General features: G+C 41.8%; 1 protein-coding gene across 1 annotated transcript in view; it reads left to right on the forward strand.

Annotated features, from left to right (window-relative positions):
• The window catches only part of PUDP (pseudouridine 5'-phosphatase), a 244,630-nt gene that overhangs the window by 74,292 nt on the left and 145,030 nt on the right, over positions 1-25,308 (forward strand). Inside the window, exon 2 of the mRNA XM_075850769.1 lies at positions 24,071-24,289. Within this exon, the coding sequence (XP_075706884.1) occupies positions 24,071-24,289 (219 nt within the window). The remainder of the gene's footprint in view (positions 1-24,070; positions 24,290-25,308) is intronic.

A 25,308-nucleotide genomic window follows, 5' to 3' on the forward strand; every position in this document is an offset into this window, starting at 1 on the left:
ATTCTTGTAACGTTTGCCCCAAATTGCCCCAAATGTGCATCAAATTTATTATATATTTTAGACAATTTTTGTGCCTACCTGAACAGTTTTTACAATTGTATGAAAAGAATGGCACTCAATTGTAATTATTATTATTTTTATTTATTTTGTGAAAAATAATGGCATAATTATACAGTAGCCATTAAACATCATTAAGTAGACAAATGTATCTATAATGCCTAGCGTGTTGCACCAATTTTATCTCGTCACACTAGGGCTGGGCGATTCTGCCAAAAAATAAAAATCTAGATTTTTTTTTCAACACTTTGGATGTTCGATTTGAATCTCGATTTTTATTTTTTTCCTGTTTATTTAACAGTAATACAAAGAAATAGTTTAAAAAATGTTCTCTATATAAATAATTTTTTAACATATATTTCTGTAATTATTGTACGTAACTTCACAACTTTTAACCTCTGCAAATACTTTTTTTTTTATCATAAATACAATTTGAGAAATGTCTATCTAATTATAAATTCGGTGTTCCCACATCAGTGCCCACATGTAATGACCGTGCCAGTGCCCACATGCAATGACAGTGCTACCCCCCTAACATAGTGCCACAATATATACCACGCACTGTGCGGTCGTTTTTACCGCACAGTGAAAGCCGTAAAAACGAAACTCAAAAAAACTATTGAGGAATCTCAGTTTTTTCCAAATTTCAGCCCGAATTTTTTTTCAGTTTCCCAGTAAATTATATGGTACTTTAAATGTTACCAATAGAAACTACAACTCCTCCCACCAAAAATAAGCCCTCACACCACTCTATTGATGAAAAAAGAAAAAAGTTGTGGCTCTTGGAAGGCAGCAAGCGAAAAATGAAAATAAAAAATGGCTGCGGCGGTAAGGGGTTATGATTGTGCATCCCCATACGGTTTTAAGATAGTCGGCAGCGCATCCCCTGTTTTAGAAGTTTAAAGCGGCTTTAGGCTATGTTCACACTGAGTTTTTTGAAGGCAGACAATTCTGGCTGGAAAAATCAGCTCTGTTTTTTTTTTGAGTGGTTTTGCACCACAGATGTTTTTTATGCATATTTTGTCGTGATTTTTAACGCTTTTTTTACGTGTTTTTTTTTTCCCTATTTCTTCAACAGGCAAAGGAAATACCACGAGCATTTTTTTACATGAAACGCGTCAAAAAACACATCGGCCGTTTGACGTTTTTTCCGTCTCCCATTGATTTCAATGGGGTTTTTGAGGCTGAAAAAACGCCTCAGGATAGGGCATATCACTTCTTTTTCCTGCAAGCGTTTTTTTCTGCTAGCGGGAAAAAAACGCCTCCATCTTTGAAAACAATGGGAGGCAATTTCGGCCGCTTATTGCCATGGTTTTTACAATAAACATGTCAAACTCCGTGAGAACAAGGCCTAATGTTCTTTTTGTTTTACACTGGCCGATAATCAAGAACGAATATTCATATGGCCATTCGTTCGCCCCATCATCGTCCTGTGCAGTGGCGCTATAGGGGTCGCAGCAGTCGCAGTTGCGACCGGACCCACAAGCCTGGTGGCCCGCAGGGCCCCCGTTGCCACGCAGGGCCCCAGTTGCCACGCAGTGCGCTAATACAAAGTTTGTATGTGCTGTGATGCCGACACTTGCTGGTTACGGGCATGATTTGTTTAGACGTCACAGTCACCAGTGTACCATGTGACTGTGACGTCACGAGAGGGGGTGTTTCAGACACTGTGGAAGAGCCGATGCGGAAGAGCATAGAAAACTGCAGGTGAGCTGCAGAGGGGGCCCGTAATGTATGTGTGTTGTATTGTGTTATACTGTCTGTTGTATTGTACTGTCTGTGTTTGCGGTGGAGAGAGGGGCTTTAAATTACAGGCCCCCCTATCCTCTCTCCACCGCAAACACAAACTGCACGATACAATACATTACAAACTGTGGGTCGTACTCCCCCTGGGGGGTCGTGTGAAGACCTCCGGGGGGTCGCGAACCACTCACCGAGGTCCTGCTTCCAACTGTATTCGCGTCTTCAGGACGCAGATCCAGTTGAATTTAATCCTGGAGCAAGGAGCTGACAGCTCCTTCCTCCAGCATTCACTGCCGTGAGCTATTAGCGGCTCGGCGCAGACAGGCACGATTTAGTGACGTCATCGCGCCTGTCTGCGCCGAGTCACTCATAACACAGGGCAAAGGAGGAGAAGGATCTCCTCCTCCACCTGTTGTGGGAACGGGGATAGGTAAGTAACTTTATTATCTTTCTATTATGCACATATGGAGGAATTATACTGTATAAGGAGGGGGGCTGATATGGTGGCAGCTATGAGGGGCATTACTGTATGGGGCGCTGATATGGGGGCAGCTATGAGGGACAATATACTGTATGGGGGCATTATACAGCCGGGGGGGCTGATATGGTGGCAGCTATGGGGGCATTACATTGTAGGGAGACAGCTATGGGGGGCTTTATACTGTGTGGGAGCAGCTAAAAGGGGCATTATACTGTGTGGGCAGCTAAGGAGGGCATTATACTGTGTGGGGCAGCTATGGAGGTATTGTACTGTATGGGGGCATTATACTGTGTGGGGGCAGCTATGGGGGCATTATACTGTATGGGGCTGCTAGAGGGACATTATACTGTATGGGGCTGCTATGGGGGCATTATACTGTATGAAGGCATTATACTGTGTGGGGGGAGGAAGCTATAGGAGCATTATACTGTATAGGGGCCGTTATGGGGGCATTATACTGTATAGGGACAGTTACAGGGAGCATTATACTGTATGGGGGCAGCAACGGGGAGCATTATACTGCATGGGGCAGCTACGGGGGTGCATTATACTGTGTGAGGGTGGCTATGGGGGAAGTATACTGGGGGGGCTGTTGGTCAAGGCGGCTGGCCATAGGCGTGGCAGGGGGGCCAAGCTGAATTCTTGCACCAGGGTCCATGAGCCTTTAGCTACGCCCCTGGTCCTGTGTAAAAGGGCCTTTACTCTAAATAAACCTCATAGATCAGTAAAGGAAGAATTAAACACATGTAGACCATGAAACTTTACATGCCACGTATGTCCAACCAGTAAAAGGTTGCATATCCTTTCCACGGTAGAGAACTTTAAGAAGTTTAGGAATTATCCGTGAATCCCAGGTTGTAATGTTTCTAAATAAAACGAATTAGATTAACATATTTATTAACTATGTTGGGATCATTCTTGGGGGTTGTTTGATTAAAAGAGGTTTCCTGGAAAATCTATTAAAGAAGTTGCCAAATTTTCAAATACTTTTTTTTAGTGCATTCTGAGTTAATTTACAGGGGCCCCTCATTTAAGATCCCTATGTATCACTCTGGAGGACCCAACCCATCAGTTCATTACACAGACAGCTTATTGATTTAAATGGAATGTGTGTGTAATACTTAATTTATGCGCTGACTAAATTAATGGAGAGAAGTGTATGACGCTGATTGGTAACTGATTGGTCAGCGTCATACACTTCTCTCCTCAACGCCCACTTGGTCTAATGTAAAAACACGCTCAGTTCGGCATTAAGAAAGTAATTAGCATAAAGCTAAAATCGCTCCTAACGTGGTAAAAATAGATTGTTTTTCTAAATAAAAAGCATTACTGTCACGTACATTACAGTGCCCATCTCCTTTTGTAGGAGATAGGGCACATAATGTGGTGACAGAGCCTCTTTAAGTTGCTTTTTTTTTTTTTTTTTTTTTTTTTAAGAATATCCTTTTGCTAAAAAGTTATAATTATATTGAAGTCCATTTCAAAAACTGTTGCCACATAATCCTGATTTCCTTGTCTGATAAAAATGATATATTCACATAGCAATTCTCTTATTTAAAGATGTAAATAAAATATTCACATTTCAGCATGATCTGTCTACTGATAATCTCCCAGCACCACAGGTTTTACACTTCTTGTTACTTGTGGAACTTGCGCAGTCAGTTGAGACATTAAATCACATTGATAGGTGAAAACATGTATTTCACCTCAGTGTAAATTCTACGATGTATGTTTGAAACAGAATGAATCAGACAGATGCAACAAAGCTGAGTTTTTTTTATTTGTTATCATGTACATTACAACAGAACACGACACATTTTTCCTTTAGAGCACCTGTCCTGGTGACAGACTCCCTTTTACGGTGTGGAGATATCACAACTGGTTGTGTCAAATGACAAGATCAGCCCTGCTACACCTGTATGGGGATAAACAGATAGCTGTTACCCAGTGGCGGATTATAATATGGGCGTTTCGGGCGGCCGCCCGGGGCCCAAGCTTTTAGGGGGCCCATCGCAACCCGAAACGCACATCATTTTAAATCGCGGTCGGACTCACTAATGGCCGTTCACAAGAAGCGCCGCTAATGGCCGTTGGGCGGGCGGACTGCAACAGAGGGCAGTGCAGTGCTGATGAGGAGGGGGATGGATATCAATTGCTGGATAGGACTAGCAGACGTGCGTCTGCTAGTCGTGGTAGAACACGCCCCTCTGACGCTTCACGTACTGCCAGTGAGGAACAAACGAGAAGGGCGGTGGTCGAGCAACGAGGAGGTTAGTGTTCATGTTCGTCTCCATCTTAATTTACATCTAAGTGACTCCAGAGGACTCCATGAAGGGGGGAATAACCCCCCATCCCATCCCCCATAGAGCTCTCAGTATTTCAGTATTTATTATACAGCAGGGGGGTCTGAGCAGTGTAACTCACTGCAGAGGACTCTATGGGGGGACAATAATTTCCCTCCATAGACACTCAGCAGTGAGTTACACGCTCAATCCTTATAAATCCTTATCAATCCTAATAAATACTGAAATACTGAGAGCTCTATGGGGGATGGGATGGGGGGTTATTCCCCCCTTCATGGAGTCCTCTGGAGTCACTTAGATGGTTAGAACCCCCCCCTCCCCCATTCAGTATAATCCCCCCTTCCCATAGAGCCCTCACTAGTTACTAATATATTACAAGGGTAAGTCAAATTGTCTGACTTCTGGGGGCTGTATAGGGGGGTCTGAGCGACGGGCTCTATGGGGGGGGCTACCCCCCCCCCACAGAGATGTCAGAATCAGACACTCAGACCTCCCTATAGAGCCCCCAGAAGTCAGACAAACTCACCTCCCCTTGCAATATAATCCCCCCATACAGCCCTCAGTTTTCCCATAAGAAAAATGTATGACATATCCACCATCCGTAAGTCCCATAAAACTGAATGATGGTTACGGAAGCAGTGTCTCTCGCCGACTCCCTCTGATCACTAAAACTAAGCGTCGGAAGCACTCGTGTGAGCGCTGAGCCACTTGGTTTCTGTTTCCGGAAAGCTGAGCAGCTTATGTACGGTCTCAAAGAAAGTCAATGAGCCCGTACACCGCTACTTTGGCTTTCCGGAAAAAGCCAAACAGAAATGAAGTGGCTCTTTGCTCACATGAGCGCTTCTGCCGCTTAGTCTCCGCACCCGGACCCCCACCCATCAAAAGTTCTGACATGTCACTATGACATGTTAGAAGTTTGTTAAAAATTGACTTACCCTTTAGGCCTCATTTACACGAGCGTGTGCGTTTTGCTCACGCAAAAACTGTGGCGTTTTCCGTGCGCAAAAGGCACTTAACGGCTCCATGTGTCATCAGTGTATGATGCGCGGCTGCGAGATTTTCGCGCAGCCGCCATCATTATGACTAGAGATGAGCGAACTTATGAAATGTTCGGTTCGGCTAGTTCGCCGAATTTCACGAAAAAGTTAGATTCGGACCGAACCTGTAATTTCTGTGTGCCGAGCATGGTACTGTCCAGGGTGCTGATAGAGTTAATGGGCTGCACTAACTCTTTCAACAACCTTGACAGTACATGCTCGGCGCGCGGAAAATACAATTATAATGTAATAAAAAAAAAATACGTTCATACTTACATTCCTCCTGTCCGGCCTCCAGCGATGACGTTTCATCCATGTCGCCGCTGCAGCCAATCACAGGCTGTAGTGGCGGTCACGCACGTCAGGATGACGTCAGAAGGCCGGCCTCCAGGAATGACGCTTCATCCCACGTGACGGCCTCTGCAGCCAATCACAGGCTCCTCTCCTGAAATACTCTGTGCTGCCTTAAACTCTGTGGACAGGTCAGGATCCTGTTTCTTTTAAATGCTGCTGGGGAACCCGCTCGATCAATTATATAAGTCTGCGCTACAGTGCAGCATTTAAAAAAAAAACAGGATCCTGACCTGTCCACAGAGTTTAAGGCAGCACAGAGTATTTCAGGAGATGAGCGTGCAGATTCAGTGCTGCTGTAAACTCTGCTCTTACCATTACGTAGCTCAGTCTGTTACCTCTCCTCCACTCCTGTCCTCAATAACACCTTCACATGATTGGCAAGTCACCACGTAATGGTAAGATCAGAGTTCACAGCAGCACAGAGTATTTCAGGAGAGGAGCGTGCAGATTCTGTGCTGCTGTGAACTCTGTGTGAGGGGGGCCCAAGTTGTATCAACAGCCCAGGGCCCATGGTAGACTTAATCCGCCACTGCTGTTACCTGTGATCTATGTACAGTGAAATGCATGAAAAATACAGTCCATGTTATTTCTGCATTAAAAAAATATATAATGCTAATGTCACCTTGTAGAAGTATAAAATAAATGGTGACATGATAATGTGCCTCCCAATTCCCATTCCCCCATAAAAAAAACTTTGTTTACCATCTGTGTGACAGAGAAACATTTTACATGATGTATGTTATCCCAGGCCCATAAAAAAAATCCCTTATGTCTGCCCAGCCCCATCTTTATATGTTCTTACTCCTCTCGCATGACGCTATTGTGCTATTAAGCACAAAGATAAATAAGCCCTTTTGATGTCCTTGCCATACTGTGGCCAATAACAGCGACATACTGTTCAAAAGCAATACTGCAATGCAATGCACAAATATTACTATCATACCACTTTAAAATAACCCTAAGTCCTCAAGCACACTATTTCCATGATATAAGAAATGAAAAGACCCTGCTTAATGCTCAGTAAATTGTCAAGATAAACGGTTTATGGGCTCCATACTTGTGGGATTCAAATCTACAGATGCAGCAAAGATTCACTTGACTCTGATAACTTGCTGCAGCGTGATATCACACAACAAATAAGCCATTGGAGAAATCAAGTTAAAGTACTTTGCCACAACGCAACAAGAGTCGAGTTAAAGAGTGCTACATCTGTACCATGGTCTTTGCTCCAGTAAGTATGGATGCCTTTGTTAAAATCACCAATTTTGCGGGCCACATATAGTGAGGATGTGCCATAGTACTAATTGTTTTTTTCTAAAAAAAAATTTAGTTAAGCTTTTTATTAAAGCTGGTCATCTTGAGCCACTCATCTAGAAATATGTTGAGCTAAGAGGAAAGAAAAGGAAGTACACATCTGTATGTGAGGAAAAGCCAACAAATGTGCAACAATATAAAAAGCCAATATATTCATATGCCCATTGGCCATACAATCGCATCTGTTCTATTGAGGCCACCAGAATTAAATACCATTCATTCATGTTCTACAAATACATTGTATTCCCTCTATAGACCATTATGGTATATCAACTGGGTATGCCATAAATGCTTGATAGGTGACATTTATGGCATATCATGTGATTATACCAAAATTGTCTTGAGTGTGAATACCCCTTTTTAAATTTTGACAATATAGTATCTCACAGTTTTCCATTTTTCACAGTTTCCCCCAATTTATTAGGTTCTGAATTAATAAGGTACCAGAAGTCATTAACCTTCATTGCCTTTCATCAATTTCCAAAACTTTTTACTTTTATTCTTTATTATAGAAAATATAACAAAATGTTTAGATTTTGGCAATTTTTGTGAATCCATTTTCACTATATAGAGCTGCATTTGCCTCAATAGAATTGAAACAGTCTTTCATGAGCAAAGAATAATTTACTGCATTTGAAGGCCTCCAATGGTTGATGCCCTGAAGGATTTACTTTTGGCTTTCCAATAATTGTTTTCTTCCAGGAGGAAAATAAATCCACTGAGATTAACTTGAAACATTTTTGTATGTTTTTATTTATCTCTGCATGACACAAAATATGTAGATCAATATACTAAGATCAGAATTCTCAGCCACATATCTGGGGACCATAGATTATCATTTAAAGCAACCAATGTATTTCATACGTTCCCTTTCATGTTTAGTTTACTGCAAAGCAGTAAGGCATTTACAAAAACTTCATTTATTATAGCATTTTGTATACTAGATATTCTATTTTATATTTTATGTATTGAGAATATTGGGAACCGTACAATTTTCTATACAATAATTATAAATGTGAATCACATATCCTTTTTTATGATGCTTATATAGCAACAATATATTCCACAGTGCTGTACAGAAGTTGTCATCACTCACTGTCCCCAATGAAAGAACACCTATGGGTAGTTAAATTGAGTCAAATCTGACACACATGCCATGCACAACATTTGTTAACGGTTTTAGACACTTTTTGTGTGCCGCTAGACAAGGGACAGGCCATAGAGAAATTTGGTGTGGTCTAGAAGAAAGGTAGTGGCTTAAAATGTCCCACATTGGCACACATTTTGAGACCAAAAAGTTGGTCTTAAGTAAGCCAACAAATGGGTGGCATAAAGTTAGACAAGACTGTTTAAAGATGAGGCAACTTTGTGATACTGTATGATCCACTGTAATAAATTTGGTGCATCTGGTCTAGTTCTAAGCTAAGTATAGATGCAGTAAATTTGATGCATCTTTAGACACTTTTGTCTAACTTTATGCCACCTCTTGGTTGGCTTACTTTAGACTAACGGCATAATGTATGTGTCACGGACTGTGGGAATGTGGACCCACTAGGCTGCACCGCCATAGCGGGGAGGCAGCTGGCCAAACAACAGAGCACCCCAGCAATACAAACTCCCACACTAGGGTACCTGAATAGTGCAGACAGTGGTCGAGTCCTTGGCACGGATGGAGGTGGACGCAGCAGGTTAAGCCAGACGTGGCGGATGACAGCAGGTGCAGCAGGGTACGCCAGATGTGGCGGATCACACTGGACATGGCAGATGACACTGGACGTGGCAGGAGACACTGGACATGGCAGACGACAGCAGGTGCAGTGGGACACGACTCCATTACTAACAGGCTCATGAACAAGAACAGAGCACAGAATACAGGTAACAGGGCACGGGTAACAACAGAAACGGGATAACACTAAGGGACCATTTGCAAGTCTGACATGGGATAAACTAACAACGCTCAGGCAAGGCTTAGAAGGGCAGGGCCCTTTTTATAGTACAGGGAATCATGGTCAGTTGATGATGCTGTTTCCATTTGTGTGCGCACCCTACGGGACACAACGGACCAGAGCGGAAGTGAGCGCTGGCGTCACCTGGGAAGGAGCTGGAAGCCAGCACTCACAGATCCATGGCTGTGGCCGTCAGGGGGGAGGGAGTAAACCCGACGGTCCACGGCCATGGACGCTACAGTATGTAATTAGTAACTGAACGTGTCCTTTCTCATATAACCCAGTTGCTAACTGGATGCTGGATGCATATGACAAGTACAGTGTGGAGTCAAATGACTGACGCCGTATTTAGTTCTATTAATTTAGCTCATGGATGCATTACAAAGGACTAACCCATGGGCTTTAAGAGTTAACTGTGCACAGGGGTCTACTGCACTAGTATAAGAAAGGCATGTGAGCATTATTGTAATTACTCTTAGAAAATGGTATGATTCCCTATTTTATAAACACATAAACAAAAATTAAAAAACCCTCTTAACCCGTTAGTGACCAACAGTACACCTTTTTACGTTCCTCACTAATGGGCTTAAGGCTAATGCGACGCCTTTTAACGTGATCGCATTAGCCTAAAGTAGCGCCGAAATTAAAGATCGGGGCTCCGTTCTCTCAGCTACCGGAGGTAGCTGAGAGTTCGGGGCAACGACCAGAGACCATAACGAGTGGTCTCTGGTCACGTGATCGCCGTGAATCACTATTTCACGGCGTTCACGCTAAACCGGCGGATAATCGCCATTTCTCTCTCCTCTCATGGAATAACTCCTTAGAGAGGAGAGAGAACGGGTAAATAGTGCGTCCCCCCCCCTCCCACGTCCGATCCCCCCCCGTCCGATTCCCCTTCATGTCCGATTCCCCCCCCCGGTCCGATCCCCCCCCCACGGTCCGATTTCCCCCCCCCCCAAAATGGCGCCCGAGTGCGCTTTGCATGTCTTACCTGTGTCGTCATCTGGCACAGCAACAATCAGGGACCGTTGTGACTGGTCCCTGATCAGGTGATCTCTGTGATAAAACCTATCACAGAGATCACTGACAGTTATTTTCAAAACACAGCCAGGACATGGGCTGTGTTTCTCTCTCCTCCCATTGTAGTTGTTCTGAGAGGAGAGAGAAATCAGTCTAAGTCCTGTGCTGTGAAGAAAGAAAAAGTGAAAAAAAAATCATAGTTCTTATTACACACATATATATATATATATAATATATCAAATCTATATTAGCGTCAGCGCTAGATTAGCGTCAGCGCTAGTTTAGCGTTAGTGCTAGTTTACCGTTAGTTCTAGTTTAGCGTTAGTGCTAGTTTAGCGTTAGTTTAGCGTTACTTTAGGGTTAGGGCTAGTTTAGCGTTCGTGTTTAGGGCCGTTTAGAATTAATTTTACGTCTGTTATATAAAAAAAAAAAATATATAAAAAAAAATATATATAAAAAAAAAAACTAATAATTTGTGTCGTTTTTAGGATTTTAGGTTTACTTTAGGGTTAGGACTTATAGGGCATATATATATATATATATATACATACACATCTATAAATATGTCTCAGCGTATGTACAGCGCGGAGCAAGCCTACGCCTTGCTATGTTCCGACACTTCTGAAAGCGAAACAGACACCGCTTCAGAATTTGTTCCAGACAGTGACAGTGACGATTCTAATTCCACCGCTGAACCCCATAGTCCTATGGTGGTGGATACGTCAGTCGCTGTAGGGTGTCAGGTGTCAAGTGCAGGGCCGAGTGTTGCAGTCCCTCCCGTGATGTGGGATCCTGCACTATCATTTTCCCCCCAAGTACCCCAATTTGAAGCGACCCCAGGAATTAGTGTCGACGTCCAAAATTTTACCCCCTATAATTTTTTTAATTTATTTATATGTGATATGGTCCTAGACTTGATAGTCCAGCAGACTAATCTGTATGCTAGGCAGTTTGTTCTACAAAAGCCTGCGTCTATGTACTCCAGAATGTGGAGCCCCACAAGTGTCCCAGAAATAAAAAAAATTTTAGCCATTACCCTCAATATGGGTTTGGTTAAAAAACCCTCTGTCCGGTCCTACTGGACTTGTAATGCTGTCCACGCTACCCCTGTATTTGCAGCAGTGATCTCCAGAAACCGCTATGAGGCCCTAATGCGATTCATGCATTTTACTGATAATTCCCAAGTCCCCCCAAGAAGTGACCCAGCTTATGATCGGCTTAATAAATTAAGGCCATTAATCACCCTTCTAAATGATTTATTTTTAAAGTTGTACACCCCTGACAAAAATTTGTCAGTAGATGAATCGCTCATGAGCTTCAAAGGGCGTCTTTCCTTTCGTCAATTCATCCCTTCCAAACGAGCCAGATATGGGGTGAAATTGTACAAAGTTTGCGAGAGCACAACGGGTTACACCTGCGGTTTCAAAATCTATGAAGGCAGGGACTGCCAAATTTATACCCCAGGCTGCCCAGAAACTATTGGCACCTCTGGCAAAATTGTGTGGAACCTAATGGAGCCATTTCTGCACAAGGGGTACCACGTCTATACAGACAATTTTTATACCAGCGTTGCCATTTATAAAGCCCTCCATGCTGCAAATACAGGGGCCTGTGGGACAGTACGGAAGAACAGAGTGGGACTCCCACAACAGTTGGTGTCCAGGCGTTTGGGAAAGGGAACATCCATGGCCCTTGCAAGTCAGGAATTGCTTGCAGTGAAGTGGGCCGACAAGAAGGATGTCTACATGCTGTCCACCGTACACACGGACACCACTGTGGCAATTACGGAGAGGGGGGCTACCACTGCAAAGCAGAAACCTGTCTGTGTAACAGACTACAACAAATTTATGGGGGGTGTAGACCTTTCCGACCAGGTGCTTCAGCCTTACCTGGTGAAGCGCAAAAATAAGGCCTGGTACAAAAAGGTAGCAATCTACCTCATCCAGGTTGCTACCTATAACAGTTTTGTTATTTTCAAAAAAGCCCAAGGAACGCTCACTTTCCTTCAATTTCAGGAGAAGGTCATTGAGCATCTCCTTTTTGAGTCCACTATACCGGCACAATCCTGCGAATCTGAGGATGTGCGCAGGCTTTCAGAGCGCCACTTTTTACACCCTATTCCCTCCACTGAGACCCAAAAATATCCCCAAAAAAGGTGTCGGGTATGTAGCAGGCATGGCAGGAGGAGGGATACCCGCTTTTATTGCCCCATGTGTCCATCAAAACCAGCCCTTTGTAACTACCCCTGTTTCGAAACCTTTCACACGGTTGCAAATTACTAGAATTTAATACAAAAAAAAATAATGGGTTGGGGGCCTTTTTAGGGAGTCAATTTCTTTATATTTTCTTTTTAGTTCGTGGGCTTTCCAAGTAGGGATTATTTCTTGTGGGAGAGGTTGTAGAGCACATTTTTTTCAGACCGTGAAACTAATTTTACCCCTTATGATTTTTTTTATTTATTTGTGGGTGATCAAGTGCTGGAATTAATTGTCCAGTACAAAATCCCACATTTTTTTATTTTGACTGTTCTTATGACTATGTCCTGCCACATACAGCTGTTACATTCCTAATTCTGTACCGTGATACGGGCATGATCTTTTTTTTTATTTGGAGGATCTCTAATAATTGAGCTGTTCCTTATCAATACACCATGGGCTTTGTTACGGTTCTTCTGGAAATACTGACATCATTTTGGGGATTAGTGATCCTTTACTGTTCCTATAGATGGTTTGTCCTTTTATATATTCTGTAGGTGATTGGTTGTTTTGTGCACATAGCGGTTCCTACCTTGCCGGGCAGGGGTCTTTTATGGTGTACCGCGTCACTTGGCACATTCGTCCCTCATAAGGATTGATGGAGCTAAAGAGACGTTGTACAACCAGTCACTGAAAAAAAAAATCCTTGTCATGACAGCCCTGCAGGTGTTCTTCTATCTAGTGAACAGACTCGAGTTTGCAACATAGTTGGATACATTTTCCTCCATTTGTTTGAAGATATTGCCCGTCACTCCAGTACAGTTTATTTTTTCCTCTCTGACTGATTTTATATTAGGACAGAATTCTGTCCACAATGACATCATAATGGCACCAACTGCTTCTTCAGCAAGACATAGTCATAAGTACAGGCAAATACGTCTATAGCAACATGTATCCATTATGAATACACGGCTTCACTTCTATTCTGTGCCGCACAAATTTATTAATGTGGCATATTTCTAACAAAATAACCTTCTACCACGTCTCCTCTATTTCATGTGGAAACGTAATAAAAGCTTGAAGAAAACATTATATACCCATAGTGTCTGAAATGATACCCATTATTTCCTCCTTTAAAAATTTTTTGGTCCGCATGCCCACTACACCACTAGATGAATACCTTTAGGGGTTTAGTTTTTAAAATGGGGTCATTTCTGCGTGGTTTTTTTTTGTTCAGGCAGCTCAATGCCTCTAAATGCATGATATGGGGCCTAGAATTTATTCAATTGTGCCCTGAAAGCCAAAGGGTGCTCCCTCTCTTTTTGGCCCAGCCACACGTCTAATAAGCAGATTGGGGCAACAATGAGAGTATTTTTGAAAACAGGAGAAACGGGGTGATAGATTTTGGGGTGTGTTTCTTCATTTTCATGTTCGCTTTACAAAGAAATCGGTCTTCAAAGTGATACTTTTATATAAAAAGTGATTTATTTTTTTTATTTCACCAGCTATGCATTAAATTTAGCAAAAAACTGTGGCGTCAAAATACTCACTACGCCCCTAGATAAATACCTTAAGGGGTCTAGTTTTCTAAATGGGGTCGTTTATGGGGAGTTTCTATCGTTCTGGTAGTTCAAAACCTCTCCAAATGTACAGTGGGGCCTAAAACATTTTCAAGCAAAATAGGAGTCCTGAAAGCCTCCGGGTGCTCCCTTTCTTTCGGGCCCTGCTGTGTGTCCAGGCAATGCATTAGAGTCACAATGGGGGCATTTTTGAAAAAAGGAGAAACAGGGTGATAGATTTTGGGGTGTGTTTCTTCATTCTTATGGTCGCTTTACACAGAAATCGGTCTTCAAAGTGATACTTTTATGAAAAAAGTGAATTTTTATTTTTTTTCACCTGCTATGCATTAAATTTAGCAAAAAACTGTGGGGTCAAAATACTCACTACACCCCTAGATAAATACCTTAAGGGGTCTAGTTTTCTAAATGGGGTCGTTTATGGGGAGTTTCTATCGTTCTGGTAGTTCAAAACCTCTCCAAATATACAGTGGGGCCTAAAACATTTTCAAGCAAAATATGAGTCCTGAAAGCCTCTGGGTGCTCCCTTCCTTTCAAGCCCTGCTGTGTGTCCAGGCAATGCATTAGAGTCACAATGGGGGCATTTTTGAAAACAGGAGAAACAGGGTGATAGATTTTGGGGTGTGTTTCTTCATTCTTATGGTCGCTTTACACAGAAATCGGTCTTCAAAGTGATACTTTTATGAAAAAAGTGAATTTTTATTTTTTTTCACCTGCTATGCATTAAATTTAGCAAAAAACTGTGGGGTCAAAATACTCACTACACCCCTAGATAAATACCTTAAGGGGTCTAGTTTTCTAAATGGGGTCGTTTATGGGGAGTTTCTATCGTTCTGGTAGTTCAAAACCTCTCCAAATATACAGTGGGGCCTAACCTAAAACATTTTCAAGCAAAATATGAGTCCTGAAAGCCTCCGGGTGCTCCCTCCCTTTCGGGCCCTGTCGTGTGTCCAGGCAACGCATTAGGGTCACAATGGGGGCATTTTTGAAAACAGGAGAAACAGGGTGATAGATTTTTGGGTGTGTTTCTTCATTCTCATGGTCGCTTTACAAAGAAATCGGTCTTCAAAGTGATACTTTTATGAAAAAAGTTAAATTATATTTTTTTATGCCTGCTTTGCATGAATTCTTACAAAAAAACTGTGGGGTCAAAATACTTACAACACCCCTTAATAAATACCTTAAGGGGTCTAGTTTTCAAAATGGGGTCACTTGTGGGGGTTTCCACCATTCTGACACCTATGAGCCTATGAAAACCTGGCTTGGTGCAGGAAAACAAAATGTACTACAAAATTTATAAAATTATTACTTAACTTGTAAGTCCTCTAAAAATTTTTTTTTTTTTCAAAAGTGCTGCCAAAATAGAGTAAAGAGATGGAAATATATATTTAATAAAAAAAATTGTACAGTATGTGTGTACATATGTGACATATTGCAGTTAAAAATAGGGAAAAATGATAATTTTTACAAAATTTCTTCAATTTTTCTATTTTTTTAAGTTATTTCCGCAAATCGTATCAGTCTACTTTTACCACTAAAATAAAGTACAACATGTGACGAAAAAACAATGTCAGAATTACTTGGATATTCAAAACTTTCACAGAGTTATTCTCTGATAAAGTCACACATACCAGATTTGACAAATTTGGCTTGGTCATTAAGGTCCAAACAAGCTTGGTCACTAAGGGGTTAAAAATGCCCCAAGAATGTGATTGTTTTTTAAAAAAAAAGTATTCTACTATTTTACTTATAATCCATATGCATTGGCGTAGCTATAGGGGTCGCAATTGCGACCGGGCACCGAAGCTGAGGGTCCGCGGCCCCCCCCCCCACAACATCTGCGCGAGGTAACTAATGTAAAAATGCTGCATAAGCAGCATTAAAACCGGACAGATACTGTCTCCTAGTGGGCTTAAGGAACTTTAATGACGTCATGCCCATGTGACCTGAATTGCCTTTGAGGAACAGAAGCTCCGCCCACAGATCAGGTCCTTATACCACAGTATAACAGCAGCAGCTCTACAGAAGAGAAGGCATGATGGTGTGACACTGTCTACTGGGCCCTGTGTCCAGGCCCATATTTGCCACTAGGCACTAGTTCTCTGCCTGGGAGCTCCAGCACTGCTCCTGTCGTTACTGCCCATATGTGGACAGTGATGTCGGGAGCTTCCCGAGGTATAAGTTTAACTTGATGCCATACAGTTGCATCCGTCACCCATAGACTTCCAGGCCTAATTCACATCTGCGTCGGAAGCTCCGTTAGGGGCTTCCATCGCAGATTCTGCAGAAAATACGTGGCATGCTGCGCTATTGTTTCGGGTAAAACTACAGACACCCCAACGAAACACATTTAAAGTCAATTGGGTCCGTTGGGCGTCAGTTGTCTTTTGAGCTTCGGCATTCTGTTGTTCAGAGGAGCAGAACAACGTAAATGCTGGAATGCAGATGTGGACAGGGCCTTACATGGTTACTAGCGATCATTAACCATTTGCATAAAAAAGCAAAGCAAGTATTATATTTACCTTTCCTGGGTCCATCGCTGGATCCGCAATGTGAACAAGCTGGGCCCTGTATCTAAGCCTATCCATCCTTAGCCTATAATATGTCATAAAGTCTGCTGAGCCGTTTATCTAATCCTATCCATAGCTATAGGGTCGTAGTGCTATAGATATGCTGTCTACGATAGATATAGATATATTTGTATATACAGTTAGGTCCAGAATTATTTGGACAGTGACACAAGTTTTGACATTTTTGCTGTTTACCAAAACATATTGAATATACAGTTATATAATCAATATGGGCTTAAGGTTTAGACTCTCCGCTTTAATTTGAGGGTATTCACATTCTAATTGAAGGAAGGGTTTAGGAATTACAGCTCTTTAATATGCATCTGCCTCCTTTTAAAGGGATCAAAGCTAATTGGAGAATTATCTCAAAAGCTATTAAATGGGCTGCATGGGCTATTTCCTTGCTAATCCATCTTTAGTTAAGCAGGTAAAAGTTCTGGAGTTGATTTCAGGTATGGCATTTGCATTTGGAAACTGTTGCTGTGAATACACAACATGAGGTCAAACGAGCTCTCAATGCAAGTGAAACAGTCCATCATTAGGCTGAAAAAAAGAAGTCCATCAGAAAGATAGCACAAATGTTAGGAGTGGCCAAATCAACAGTTTGGTACATTGGTACATTCTTGAAAAAAAAAAGAGCGCACTGGTGGTGATTAGACTTTGCCAAACAACATCTAAAGAAGCCAGCCCAGTTCTGGAACAGCATTCTTTGGACAGATGAAACATAGATCAACCTGTACCAGAATGATGGGAGGAAGAAAGTATAGCGAAGGCTTGGAATGGCTCATGATCCAAAGCACACCACATCCTCTGTAAAACATGGTGGAGGCAGTGGGATGGCATGGGCATGCATTGCTGCCAAAGGCACTGGTTCACTAGTGTTCATTGATGATGGATATACATTCTGCTCAAATTCAACCAAATGCAGCAAGGTTGATTGGACGTCGCTTCACAGTACAGATGGTCATTGACCCAAAACATACTGCAAAAGCATCCCAGGAGTTTTTTAAGGCAAAGAAGTGGAATATTCTGCAATGGTCAAGTCAATCACCAGATCTCAACCCGATCGGGCATGCATTTCACTTGCTTAAGACAATACTTAAGGCAGAAAGACCCACAAACAAGCAACAACTGAAAACAGCTGCAGTAAAGGCCTGGCAAAGCATCACAAAGGAGGAAACCCAGCGTTTGGGGATGTCCATGGGTTCCAGACTTTAGGCAGTCATTGCCTACAAAGGATTCTCTACAGAGTATTAAAAAAAACACTTTTATTTATGGTAATGTTAATTTGTGCAATTAATTTTCAGCCCCTTAAAAGAGTAGGCTGTGTAGAAAAATGGTTGCAATTCCTAAACGTTTTACATGATATTTTTGTTCAACCCCTTCAATTAAACCTGAACGTCAACCCTTCAATTGCATCTCAGTTTTTTCATTTCATATCCAATGTGGTGGCATGCGGAGCCCAAATCATGAAGATTGTGTCACTGTCCAAATAATTCTGGACCTAACTGTATATATTCACACACATGAATTTTTTAGAGGGGGACATATGTATTGAGGCCCCCTGGCTTTAGTGCTGCATCATTGGATTACTTAGGAGACCTAGCGATGCAGCCGAAAGCTGTTGACTGTCGGCCATGAAGAGAAGTTGGAGGGGCATGAAGGACTTTTGAGCCGTGGCTCATGAGCCTTTAGCTCTGCCCCTGTCCATAGGTATTGATTTTAAAATATGTCCTTCAGAGACGATCCCTGGCAGCACAGTCTCTCGGTGGTTAGAACTATTGCCTAGCAGCACTGGGATCCTGGGTTTAAATCCAACCAAGGGAAACATCTGCATGGAGTTTATATGTTCTACCTTGGGTTTTTTTTCTGGGTGCAAGTATCATTCCACACTTGAAAAACATACTCAAAGGGTAAATGGTTTCCTATAAAATCAGCCCCAGACTAGATTATAATCCTGGGGACAGACTGATGAGAAGGTTATCCTTTCCTTACAGCGCTGCAAAATATGTTGGGGTTTATAATCAATGGGAAATAATATAACTATTCCAAATGGTACTAGGAGAGATAAAATCTTAGACCACTGCATGCTGTGTGGACATATCCTAGATCTTCATGAACTCAGTTTGGAAGAGGGTTTAAGGCTCTGCTTGTGTTGCCTTATTGTACTGCGGTGTCGCTTCTTCTACATCTACACATGTATGTTGTCACCAGCCAGCCATGCTAACATCATATATATATATATATATATATATATATATATATATATATGACTATCAAATATTGCACACAAAATTGAAACAACAAATATACTTCTGGTTTTCTTCCCAAAATGTTCTAGATTTTATGCAACATGGTCACACAATATGCCCATCACCATAGGCAAGATACTCATCTGGAATTCCACCATTGCATTTGGTAGAATTTATAAGAATTACTTTGATAATTCACAGAATGTGATCCCATCCATCACACATTAGCAGGCAGCATAACCAGATCCTTATCCAATGCGGGGAATTTGAGCTTGACAAATTGCAGCCTAAGAATGCTACCCATGTATATTAACATAAATCGTCTGAGTAATAGGTCTTATCAGATGCTGGTAACCCGTATAAACGATTTGGCTTCCAATTTGATGCTCTGTGGTTTTGTTTGCCTGTTTGTACTGTGGTAGTAGATGTAGTTTATTATTCTGGCTTGATCTTAAAATGTACGAGTACCACATTGCCCTCAGATCCTTGTCTATTCCTTTTATTTGTCTCTTAGTTCCCACTGCATCAGTAATAAATTAGGCTGTAGGACAGCAACAGCTTAAGCCATATGCCTTCAATTTATCTTTAACTTTCACTTGCTGAGAACGCCACCTGGTACTGCCAAGTGTACACTTTTTTTTTCTTTTAGTTAGGCTATCAATCTTAAAACTATCAGAGCTAGTGTGTTAAATTTGTGCTGATTTGAAACAGTATTGTGATATATGTCCTATGGGCTTTTGGGGCTGCGCTACTCCATTTTTTTTTCCCATTAAAGCGTGCTAAAGGATTTGTCCACACTAGACTGTTGTTGGTTGATTTTAGTCATATGTATTTTATGGCTATCACTCAAAATGAATATGCCGAGGGAAAGGTACATTAGGTGCGCCAGTATTTAATCACAAATCAAATTTCTGGGAGATTAAAGTCTAACATTCTTGTTATATTCTTCTGGACTCTTTGTTTTTATCGATACAATGGAACTGTTTGTTTTGTAATATTTGAGGGTCAAGCAGAAATTAGGAAATGTTTTGTAATATTTGAGGGTCTAGCAGAAATATGTCATCAAAAAAATTACAGATTTTCATTTACATATTGTGGGGAAGGAATTATTTCTGTAAATTCATTGATGTGTGGCTCAAGGGCTTCAGTCCTACATATGTACATTATGTACCGACAACATAACAACTGATATTTTTCTATAATATTTTGCACAGTATGTGGGTTTAACTTTGAAGATTAGGTAATTTAGAATACACAATGTGCCTGTATTTGTTGCCACTAAGGCTCTCTTCACATCACTTTCGAGCCTTTTGTTGGATTTCTTGACGTGTATCTCTAACGGAAAGCTGCAATGTATGCTACTGTATAGGGAGGAATGCAATGTTGCATGTTGCCTATAGGACCCCATGGGGGGAAAAAAACTGCATACTGCGCATTACACTTTAAAAATTTTTTTAACACAGTTCTTTTGTATAGAAAATAATACTCTACAATGCTAATCTATACAGAAAAAAAAAACACTTTTTGACATATGCAGGTGCATGCAGCCCCATTGATATGTTCAGCCTATGTGTCAGGAGCTTTATCAGAGCATACGTCGAATACAGTTCACAAATGTGATGTGAACACAGCCTAAGGCTTCATGCCCACTTCAGTCTTTTTCTTCAGGGTGCTGGCCAATTTTCAGATGGCTAGCACCCTGACCCATTCATTTCAATGGGGCCATGCACACTTCAGTTTTTTTGACGGTCCCGTTGCTCCGTTCCGACAAAAGTAGAGCTTTGTTCTAAGATTCCGTGACCGTGAGGCCCATGCAAGTCAATGGGGCCGTCAAAAAAACTGAAGGCACACAGAAGGCATCCGTGTGCCGTCCATGTGTGACGGAGCCGTTGCCTAGCAACGGCTGGGTGGGCATACAGAGGTACACATACAGACAGATACTGCACTAATCGGCAGCCCCTCCTCTCTGTCCGCACTGATAGAGAGAAGAGGCTGCTGATTAGTGCTGGAACGCAGCGATATTAAGAAAAATAAGTTCATACATACCCGGCCGTTGTCTTGGTGACGCGTCCCTCTTCTGACATCCAGTCCGACCTCCCTGGATGACACGGCAGTCTATGTGACCGCTGCAGCCTGTAATTGGCTGCAGCGGTCACATGGTCTGAAACGTCATCTCAGGAGGCCGGACTTGATGAAGAAGCAGGCAAGCAGGGAGTACTGGGTAAGTAGTAACTTTTTTGTTGTTGCAGGTTTTCTTTAAATAAACCATTAATCTATATTGTGAGCGCCGCGCATGGTATTCCCTGTCCAGCGGTAGTCTCTGTCCAGAGTGCTGAAAGAGTTAAAGGGCTGCACTGATCGGCAGTAACTCTTTCAGCACCCTGGACAGTGAGTACCACTGGACAGGGAATAGCATGTGCGGCGCTCACAATATCGTGTACATAGTGTGAACGGGTTTCAGTTTTCTCTCGGAAACTGAAACACGGAAGTGTACACGGAGTACACACGGGAAGCACACTATTCCAATCACGGATACACGGATCCATGAAAAACTGCCGTGAAAACGGTGATGGAAGTGTGCATGAGGCCTTAGAATTTCTCAGCATCAAAACAAATACAAATTCTTATTTAATAAATTAATTATTCTTATTATTCACAGCTTTCAAGATCTCTCTTTGCTATTATTGAATGGTAAACATTGTTTACTTCCAATGGATAAAACTCTGTTTTGTTCATTTGAGCCCTGACATCTGCACTGTAATGAGCCATGCGCATCATAGGACCTGGACAAAGTAACATTTTCTGAAAACGTTTCCATTTATTGACTTTAAACAGAGCTGTGAAGAATTGATATAAAAAGCATATTCGTATATTTTTATACAATTACTAACTTTTTTTACTGAATCCAAAGTACCTGTTTAACCAACAACGGCTAGCTATCATGGTATGCATTGTCAGTTTAAGTTACATTCTAACTCAATGTATATTGAAGTTCTGTCAGGCAGATTATACTGATACTGCAGCATTGATTTCCTTTGCTCAGCGGGATCTATCTGGATCCCATAACTTTCTAATATAACTTCTATATCAACCTCTTAATGGTATGATCAGCAGCACAATGGCAGCAGGTTGTTGTTCTTGATGAATGTCTTGTTTCTGAAACTGCCCATAGAGGTGGGAAAAAAATGACACAATTAAGGCCCTGCTCGAATCTCGTTTTTTCCTCCCTTCGGAGGTATAGGTCGTGAGGAGTCACGACATATATACCTCCAACGGAAGGCACCAAAGTATCCCACTGTATAGGCATACAGTGGGATACGTCACCCGACCTCCCCGGACACAGTCCAACTATAAGCGCTAAGCCTGGGGAAGCCCCGGACATCACTGTCCATAAATGGACAGTGATGTCAGGGGCTTTCAACTATGGAGTTACTGGCCAGAGCATCACAAGCACTCTGGCTGGGGACTCCTATCTTGGGAATACTCGTGACGTCACTGTCCACATATGGACAGTGATGTTAGGGCCCTTGAGATGCCGGAATCCTCAGCCAGAACAGCAGCAACACTCTGGCCGGGGATTCCACTCTGGCCAGGGATTCTGCTCCTAGAGGGAGCCCCTTGCGTCTCTGTCCATATATGAACAGTGACGTTAGGGGCTTTGAGATGCCGGAATCCTCAGCCAGAGGGGCAGCAACTCTCTGTCTGGAGATTCCACTTTTAGAGAGAGTACCTGATGTCACTGTCCATATATGGGACTCCATAGTAAAAAGCCCTTGACATCACTGTCCATATATAGACAGTGATGTCAGTGGCTTCTCCAGTCCCGCAGTCCCAGGCCAGAGTGCTACCGATGCTCTGACTGGGGGCTCTCTAGTTGAAAGTCCCTGACATCACTGTCCATACATGGACAGTGACATCATAGGCTTCCCTGGCCCGAGCGCTACCTGATGCTCTTACTGGGGATTCTAGCCCTGGGGAAGCTCCCCAAGGTATACGTTTAACATATACCTGTGTCGGATGTAGCAACCTATCAAAAACCGCGTCGCAATCAGCGGCAAAAAACATCCGAAATCTCCCCCTAGTGATTTTTTTTATGGGAGGCAGAGTCTTTAGCCACCTGCGGGGAAAAAAAGCGGCATTTCTTCTATTGCCGTGGTTCCGCCTGTGACCTACCATTAAAATCAATGGGAGCCAGAAAAAAATCTGCGGTACTAGTTTCCGAGCATATTTCCCTGCATTTTTTGCATGCAGTCCTTGCATTAGCTACAATGGCCACGGACGAAGAAAGCTGCAAAAACTGCGGCAAAAAAGTCCAGGCAGGACCAAATCTGCCTCAAAATTCATGAAGGAATTCTGAGGCAGATTTTTTCTACCTGCAAAAAACTGTGTGTGAAGAGGGCCTTAATATCACTATTTGAACTACTAAGAATAAATGTAATAATACAATTTAGTCAATAGCTAAGATAACAGCACAGTGTGTTCAGATGTGATTTTTACAAAATACTCAGATCTAAATTACTTTTTGTTTTAATTAAATGGACAAAAAAAATTGTCATAATATGTACTGATATTTCTAACTGATTTAATGCTTATGGGTACTGTTTGAGTGAATTTATTTTTTGGTATTCTAGTTCCAGTGCTATATTGTAACTTCAAGGAGAAATTGTTTTACTCCGGCATCTGCTAATAATTTATCACTTGTAGAATATATCTCTGACTAGGGGCATAGCTATAGAGGATTCAGAGGTAATAGTCGAACCTGGGCCCTTGTGCCTAAGGGGGCACAAAGTCCTTTTTACAGCATAAGAAGATACCAGCGTTCTGAATGGGGCATGGTTAATGGGGGGGTCTGTTTATTTTGTATTGGCACCCAGGAACTTCACGTTTCACCTCTGTCCATGAGAAGGTCAGAATCAGAAGACTGAACAGAGAGAACAAACTAGGAGAGTCCTCTAATGATGAAAAAAAAAATATTATTTTTATGAGATTTACTTTTTTTGGGGCTTCATTGACGCTCCCTGTAATTACTAGTAACTTTAAAAAAAAATTCTACTGCTATCCAATAATCCAAAATAGTTGCTAATCTGACACCTATTCATTTTTACGGAATTTTATTATAGTGTTTTTCCTTTTTATTTTTAGCTTTCATAAAATCCCACTGTATTTCACTATAACAATACATGTAAGCTCTCTTAATGCTTTTACATGCCTTCTTTTACAGATACAGAGCGTCTTTACACAGTGATTTTTCAGGAAATCTGTGACCGATTTGGAAAAAAATACACTTGGGATGTGAAATCCTTAGTCATGGGGGAAAAGGCATTGCCAGCAGCCCAAATTATCTGTGATGTTCTCGACCTGCCTATTACTGCTGAAGAATTACTGAATGAAAGTCGACTTAAGCAGGGAGAGCTTTTTCCATCTGCATCCCTTATGCCAGGTATAGTGAAAATGGCTGGAAGGGCTTATAAATACCTATGTATTGATATGTTTAATATTGTCCGAGAAAACCATGTTCCTTTTAAAAACGGCTTGAGAAGCAAATCTTCTAAAACATCATCTCTGCCCAACATTAAAAAATCTGGTAATACCCGTGTAGTATATCATTACATATCTTCCGCCTCTAATGTGTATGGCCATTTTATCTGTCGAACACTCTGAATATCTTCCCTTTTTAACAGTCCTTTGCTTCCTATTCTTAAGCCATTTATTTACCATTGAGCTTATTTATTATAGATTTCCTGATGCTGGTAAGATACTGAGACTTCACTATATCAACTCCAGTGAAAATTCTGAATTTATTGAATCTGCTATCACCATTTCCCTATATTCTATACCATTAAAATAATCCATAATTCCTATAGACTTGAATAAATAGAACCTCTTCATTCTGTCTGCACCTGGATGCTGTTATCACAGTCTGCCTCACATGCCAAAATGGGGGTCAGGGGATCTCCATTCTCCCTATATCTGGGGGTCCCAGAGACATTGGGGACAATGGGGCATATTTATTAGTGTATCTAAATACATTGAATAATATGGGTTTGGGACGAACATCATATTTAATAAGCCCCTGAGCCATATTTTCCAACATATTCAAAGGTCATGAAAAAATGGATTAGACTTCAGAGTCACACACTGTGTGACTCACTTAGTAGCTTTTTCTTTAACTATGCCGATTAGTAAAGTGACCGTTCTTTTACACTGGTAACATAGTCTTCAACAGGGTATGCATCGTGTTAAGGAATATAGGAAATACTGCACTAGGTTAGAGACTGGCACACCACAGTGAACCTATATTGATAACTCTTCCTCAATATCATCTGCTGGATTTTTTCTTTAAAATAAAATGTTTACCATCACTTAAAGCAGTTTTCTGGGAGTTTTATATCAATGACCTATCCCCAGGATAGGTCATCAATATTAGCTGGGTGTGGTCACACTTCCAGCACCCCCACC

This window comes from Rhinoderma darwinii, chromosome 2 (assembly GCF_050947455.1).
Source record: "Rhinoderma darwinii isolate aRhiDar2 chromosome 2, aRhiDar2.hap1, whole genome shotgun sequence".
NCBI lineage: Eukaryota > Metazoa > Chordata > Amphibia > Anura > Rhinodermatidae > Rhinoderma > Rhinoderma darwinii.